The sequence below is a fragment of the Lolium rigidum genome, chromosome 3 (genome assembly GCF_022539505.1).
Source record: "Lolium rigidum isolate FL_2022 chromosome 3, APGP_CSIRO_Lrig_0.1, whole genome shotgun sequence".
Taxonomy (NCBI): domain Eukaryota; kingdom Viridiplantae; phylum Streptophyta; class Magnoliopsida; order Poales; family Poaceae; genus Lolium; species Lolium rigidum.
Window position 1 is genome coordinate 259269138 of NC_061510.1, and position 7124 is coordinate 259276261.

The 7124-nt window shown below is 44.0% G+C and overlaps 1 protein-coding gene across 3 annotated transcripts; it reads left to right on the plus strand.

The window, feature by feature from the left end:
• The first annotated feature begins 399 nt into the window (after positions 1–399).
• LOC124699381 lies at positions 400–3140 on the plus strand. Of its 3 annotated transcripts, XR_007001373.1 has the most exons (4): positions 400–696; positions 766–867; positions 1201–1449; positions 2534–3140. XR_007001373.1 is itself a non-coding variant. In XM_047231696.1 (3 exons), exons 2-3 carry the CDS (start codon positions 1246–1248, stop codon positions 2774–2776), a joined length of 447 nt encoding a protein of 148 aa, XP_047087652.1. In that variant the 5' UTR covers positions 400–696; positions 1201–1245; the 3' UTR covers positions 2777–3140. The 3 variants fall into 3 exon arrangements, 1 of the variants encoding a protein (XP_047087652.1); XR_007001372.1 differs by having other exon boundaries at positions 400–867; XM_047231696.1 differs by lacking the exon at positions 766–867.
• Positions 3141–7124: the final 3984 nt, after the last annotated feature.

The following is a 7124-nucleotide window of genomic DNA, read 5'->3' on the forward strand; positions in this document are numbered from 1 at the left end:
GTTTTTTTTTTTATCAGTAGTGTATATATGTTATGCAAGTCCTTTTTTTGGTGAGAAATCCGGTCTTTGAGATGTGTGGAGTGGTGAAAACAGATCAAATGCTGAGCATGTTCTCAAACTACATTCAAACTCGTATTATTCAGAATACTGATTCAAATGTGAACTTTGGATAAGCATGAGTCTAAATACGGATGGGAACAACATTCGGTGTAGATTCATGTCAGTAGTTCTGCATTTAATTTAGTTTTATAATCCTATATGTAAAAGTTTTATAGGAAACTTACTTAAGTGCTGTTGTGGACCAAGTAATGAGAGAGAGAGAGAGAGAGAGAGAGAGAGAGAGAGAGAGCAGCTGATTCGTGTAAACTAGCGCATGTATGCTGATGCTATCCACACCAACATGGAATTGGACATTATGTACGAGTAGTTCTTTTAAGTTGTTGTTGGACATTGGCGTTGGTAAGAAATTGCAAATGAAGTTCCTACTTTTGTGATGTCAATACCTGTTCTAATTTCTGCACTGTACCGATTCAGGGGATTTGTATGTTACATGTTGCATGTATTTGATGAGTAAAAATATTCTTGGAATGCAGCATCGTAAATAATCTTTGCAAGCTAGCAGCCTGTTTAAATCATCTGATCATTCCATCTGCTTGTTTCACTCAATGCGAGATCAGCATATCTTGGCTAACTGAGGTAAGTCAGATTTCTTGCTACGAGCTTAACCTCTTTTGCTCTACATGATGCTAACCTTTCCAGTAAAAGAACCGGCGAAGAAGGATCCGTTCAGCGTTCAGCACTGCTCAGGCAGCTTTACATTCGGCTCTGCATTAACGGGATGAAATGATTACATCTTTATAATTAATGGTATACACAACTGGCATATTTTTACTTACAGATTTTCACGTAAAACTTGGCATTATTAAAAAATGCTTACTGGTGTTTTCTGAAATTAGCTTAATGGAAACTAGTGAAAGGGAAGCTCTTTACACATGTAAATTACATCCTGTTTAATGTGCCCAATGGGTCGTGATCGCTAGTTGGTTCCAGACACTTCCACAACTTCCATCCTGAGCTCCTGGCTGCTTCCTTTATGGACTTAACTTTCAGCCACCTACTGCTATATGTCCCTTTCCGAATTGTTTGCATGGGTTCATGCTTGCTGGTGGAGGCTCACAATATACATGCTTACCTCTGCAGTTTCAAGTGATCTTGACAGCCCTTTCATCTCCTTGAGATGGAAATATGGGAAGCAACTTGCACCAACGGAAGCAGAGAGACCTGGAGCTGCTGAGGTGTGCCCGGCTAAGGATCCACACCTTCCCAATCACAAAAGTTGGAATGGTTCTCCAGCTCAAGGGCTCATGGAGGGTATGTACCTTGGGTACTATGTTCTTGACATCTTCAAGATTCAGTCTTTTGAAGATGAGTGCTCCTGAAGATCATCAGGTGAGCCACAAGTGCCTTCCGCTTTGTTCCAGAACAAGCAAAAGAAAGGACACATCGTTATTAGCATTTGGTACTGATAGCACAGCCATGCTTAACAGTCTACTTGGATGTTTGCATGCTAAAATTTCTGATGTGAGGTAGTTTATCATGTTATTGCCCACCTGTCATCGTCTCCCCAGAAGCCTACAACACATATTGTTCATGAACAAGTGCATGTTAGGTTGCCATGTTGAGAAAAACAAGTGACCGGCTTCTTACTGCATGATAATCAGAATCTAGCCGTCCTTCTAGTCATTCGACCTCACATGACCGGATCATTAGCTCCCTCAAGGAAGTACCGATGCATTATTTAGTTCAGTTGAAAATAAAGATTTTTATGTGGTTCCTTAGTAACAAAGTGCTTCTTACTAAGGATAATTTAGCTAAACGGAAGTGGAATGGTTTTAAAAGTGTTGTTTTTGTGATTCTACTGAAACCGTTAATCATCTGTTTATTGGCTGCCCTTTTGCAAAAATTATTTGGCGCATGGTTTTTCTTTCTTATAATATTCCACCACCAGCTAATATTACTAATATGTTTGGTAAATGGCTTAATGATGTTCGTAAGAATGATAAACAAAAGATTCGTATTGGTGTTTCCGCTCTATGTTGATCCATTTGGAGGATTAGGAATGATATCATCTTTAACATGTTAGGGTTTGTAAGTCCTCATGCCATTAGTGTGTCTCACACCTCTATTCACATGTTCCACTCCACAATGCTATAGTATATGTTCAAGTTTATGAGTTTTTGCATGATTTTGTGATTGAATTTCTGGGCAAACCTAACAAATCGACAGCACCCGGCCCCTGGTCCGGTCAACCGGCTGCTCAACCGGCCGGCCCGGCGCGTGGCCCGGTCAACCGGATGGCAGATCGGCCCGTCCGGTCTCTCGTCTGGTTGAACCGGACCGTACGCCGGGAGGCCTAGTTCTTCGCATAATTCCGTCCAAACACTTGAATATATGCTATACTCTTAGCTTCTTTATTTCTGATGACATGTACACTTGTCCCACTGCTATCCTCGCTCCATTTGCTCATTCACAGGTTATTCAAGTGGTGATGGCCGTGGCACTGATTCCAAGAGAGGAAGGCATGAGAGGCCTCCAGGGTGCCGTACTAGCTCTCGCGTGCCTTCTAGAGCACCTCAAGATACTGGTCCAGGTAGTTCAGCTAGAGGAAGAGGCAAGAAAGTTGGACACAGAAAGAAAGACAAGCATGCAGCTGAAGAGGATGATCTTATTGAGAGGGTGCCACCATTCAATGTGGGGGCATAGCACATCTTGCTGATTGGAGAAGTGTTAGCGAGGAAAATCCGTATCGGTTTGAGGAACGGACTTACACTGGTGGGGACAAGTTTTTCTGGACCAACACTGAAGTAAACATATGGGAAGATTTCTACAACTCTAGAGAGTGTATGAAGAATGGTACCATTGTGATGCCCAAGGCCATCAACAAGGAAGAGATTGCCTTGCATGAAGCCACCAAGTACCGCTTTGTGGTTGATACCTTGAAGAGTATGGGGCTGTATGATCTTGTGTGCTTGAAGCCCGGTGATGAAAAGGGAGAAGGGCGCTATTGTCCAATTCTTGTCCATCAATTCCATTGCACTGTGTTCTTTCATGATGATAATGATCGCACTATGACCTGGATGACTGGCAAAGAGAAGTACTCATGCACCTATCTTGACTTCTGTGACGCCATGGGTTTGGTGGTGGCCGTGCTCATGGGTTTAAGATTCACTCTCAGGATAAATTCACTAAAGGATACATTACCTTCTGTTATCCCTCGCAACCTACAGCTGGTCCTCCCACTATCTCTGGGATGTATTACTCATATCTTGTGCTTGCCAAGATATTCCGTGAGAATCTCATCAGCAAGTCAGGTGACTCCAGTGAATGTCGTGCCTACCACCTTAATCTGATGTACTACTGTCGTCCTGAGAACATTAGGACAATTGATGGTTGTGATCTCATTTACTGTGAACTGAGGCGTTCTGTTCGGGGCCGCATGACTCCAAACTATGCTCAGTACATTCAGCGGCTCATCAATAAGGTGGTCCCTCCTCCCCACAATAAGCAAGATCAACTAGTCAAGATGGAACCATTCAAGTTCCCTACTCAGGACAATCGACTGGAAATCCCAGCCATGATGCCCTCTGCGCGTCGTTCCAAGGAAAGACATGATCTTGCAGCTAGCTCCAGCTACTCTAGGCGCCCCAAGCGCGATGCCTCTCGTTTCTTCACCAGCCTGTGGCAAATGTGCAGGAATACCAATGATGTTGCACATCAAAGTCTTGCCTTGAACCAGGAGACCAGAAGGCGCCAAAATGAGTTCATGGCTGCAAGAAATACCCCTGTTCCTCCTTCTAGACCTGAGATGAAGCCTGTGATTGCACCATCTTGGGAGATGCCTCCCATTGATGATGAGATGTTCCAGAACTTTGACTTCTCTATGTATGCTCATGGTGGTCTTCCCCTAGATCTGCTCGGGCACCTGCTCATAGAGAGGATGATGATGAAGACGATGAAGAATATGATGATGATGATGGTGAGGGTGATGATGACGAGGGTGATGACAATGGCTCTCCACCCGCTGGGACAGAGTTCTACTGATGGGAGCGCTAGCATCCCTACTCCTTTCTTCGCCTTTTTGGTGTTCTGATGCCAAAGGGGGAGAAGAGAGTAGAGTCTAGGATCACTAGGATCACGGGTTCCTTGGTTGGCACAAGCCATGGTTGATACTTTATTTTCTTCTTATTTGGCTTGTGCTTATTTGCTTTGCTTTTTCAAGAACCATTTGCTACTTCAAATAATTCGTGTATGGACAAGTACTTGTATGCTTAATCACTCTATTAGGAAGATCATGCTTTATGCTTATATATCTTGATATACATGTCCATACCATGCTTGTTTCCTAAAGATATTGGGGGAGCTTCTCATATTCCACAAATGGTGCACTTTGCATTCAAACGCATTTTCTCCAAGTGCACACATTATGGGGGAGCTGTCGTAATATCTTATATGGAATCAAGGTTTAAAGCTTATCATAATATCTATATGTGATCCTAGCTCGGTTTGTCATCGTATACCAAAAAGTGGAGATTGTAAGGGTATTTAACCCTTATCCATTATTTTGGTAACAATGACACCGTGCTAGAGTGCTTGGCCTAATACATGTTTATGAGGTTAATCCCAGGTATTAGCCAAAGAGGCATAATTGGTGTATCAATGGAACAAGAAGGCTAAAGGAGACCCCCCCCACTTCGACAACAATCAAAAGGGGATCTACTGCACCTTGCCGGTCATAGACCCGGTCGGACTGGCCCCCACGCCGGCCACGCCCGGCGCAGACCGGCTCCTGTGCCGGTGCCAGCCGAGGAGTGTTCTGTAAGACACAGAGACTGCCCGGTCATGGCCCGGTCAGAGGCCCGGTTTGGACCGGCCTGTTCCGGTCAGGCGCCCGGTCGGGCCGGGTGCTGGGACGGGGCCCCGGCGCCAACTGACTCCTGAGCTGGTGCCAGCCGGGGGCACTACTTCACGACAACGACCTGCTCCGGTCATGGTCCGGTTCCAGCTCCGGTTTGGACCGGCTAGACCGGTCCCTAGCCCGGTCTGACCGGGCCCTGCGCCGGTGGGCCCGGCCCTAGGCCCGATTGACCGGGTTCCTCGAGAAAATTGCTGAGGTGGCAAGTCATCAATGGCCATATTTCAAGTGACACTATATATACCCCTTCTCCTACCTCTGAAGGGGTAGGCACTACATTACAAGCTGTTCTTGAGCTCTCTCTCTCTCATACTCCATTGTTAGAAACACCAAAAGCCTCAGATCTCCCTCCTCCTCCACCCAAACTCAAATCCCTCTGGGTAAATGATAGAGGAGGACCCGATCTACTGTTCTACCAAGCCAAATCTTGTTCCCCCGTGTATTCATCAAGATACTTGCTCTCTAGGGTTTCTTGCAAACCCTAGGTGGGCAAGAGTGGTCCGGAAGCATCCGGGCAGTGGATTTGTTCCTGACAAGATTGTTAAGGTTTGGAGGCTACCTCAAAGTCTACCACAAGTGAATGAGCTATTCCTTCGTGGGATAGGCTCCGGAGAATAGGGTGAGCCTTCGTGGCATTGGGGAATCCTTCGTGGGACCTCCACCCCTCCAAACGTGACGTACCTTCTTGCAAAGGAAGGGAACACGGGAATAAACCCTCGTCTCCGCGTGCTATCGGTTATCTCCAACCGAACTCCTTACTTGTAATATAATTGCATGTGAGAGCCTTCGTGCTTGAGTTACTCGTATCATCATATAGGTTGCTCCACCTAGTTTGCATTAGGCTCATCGTTATATTCCGCAAAGCCTAATATTGCAAAGAAAAAATTATAATTTGTAGAAACCTATTCACCCCCCCTCTAGGTTTACCATCTCTGAACTTTCAATATCATATTCTTTTCTTCAAAACAACGACTTTAATGCCAATACTCAAGTTATATGTTTATCTTCATGGCATCCACACTTGAACCCAACACATGAAATATAAGCATTACCTATAATTCCTTCATATAAACTCAATGAAAATATTAGTCCATAGTGATTGTCATTAATTATCAAAACCCCATGGGCAATGTACCCTTACAACTATATCATGGGAAAGCTCAGAAATGGCACTGATGGCATAAGTAATAATGAAATTAACTATGTTGCATGTAAATATGCTATGATTGTATGTCAAAATGTTTTTTTCTCAAAATTAATGTGGTAGACAACATTATAAAACCGTTTACTGCATTATGGACTCTCAATTTTCTATGCAAGTAACAATAAGTCAGGTACTGTTTTCAAAACCATTGACAATATGATTTTATGTTGCGAAATATAGAATCCAGGATCAACCTATTGATGTTAAGCATATAAATATAAAAATAAAAAAAATATTCTGCATGTTTTCATGGATCTGTTTATCCAAGGCTTGCCACCCATATTTATGAATTTGTTGCGGGTATGGGTTGATAGAATGCTTTCCGATCTTAGAAATACGAACCATTAAATAAACCAACTACCATAAACTATTGTGTGTTCCATTTCAATATAAGTAAAAAGGCTTGATGTCATTTAATTGGCCATTGCAATACTTTATTTTGGTGCGTTATTTCTACTAAGAGTGGGCTTATGATGTTTGTTAACTTTAGGATCAATAGAGAATGTTAAAGTTTTATCTATTAGTTGTAAACAAACTGAGAGAAAAAGGAGGAAATTGACTCCATATACGTGCTCCTCATCGGGGCACCAAATACCAATGACTTGGTGATAGTCCTCTCTTTAGAGCTGTAGGATAACGTTGCATAGAAAACAAAAATTTTCCTACCGCGAACACGCAATCCAAGCCAAGATGCAATCTAGAAGACGGTAGCAACGAGGGGGTATCGAGTCTCACCCTTGAAGAGATTCCAAAGCCTACAAGATGAGGCTCTTGTTGCTGCGGTAGACGTTCACTTGCCGCTTGCAAAAGCGCGTAGAAGATCTTGATCACGATCGGTTCCGGCGCCACGAACGGGCAAGCACCTCCGTACTCGGCCACACGTTCGGTTGTTGATGAAGACGACGTCCACCTCCCCGTTCCAGACGGGCAGCGGAAGTAGTAGCTCCT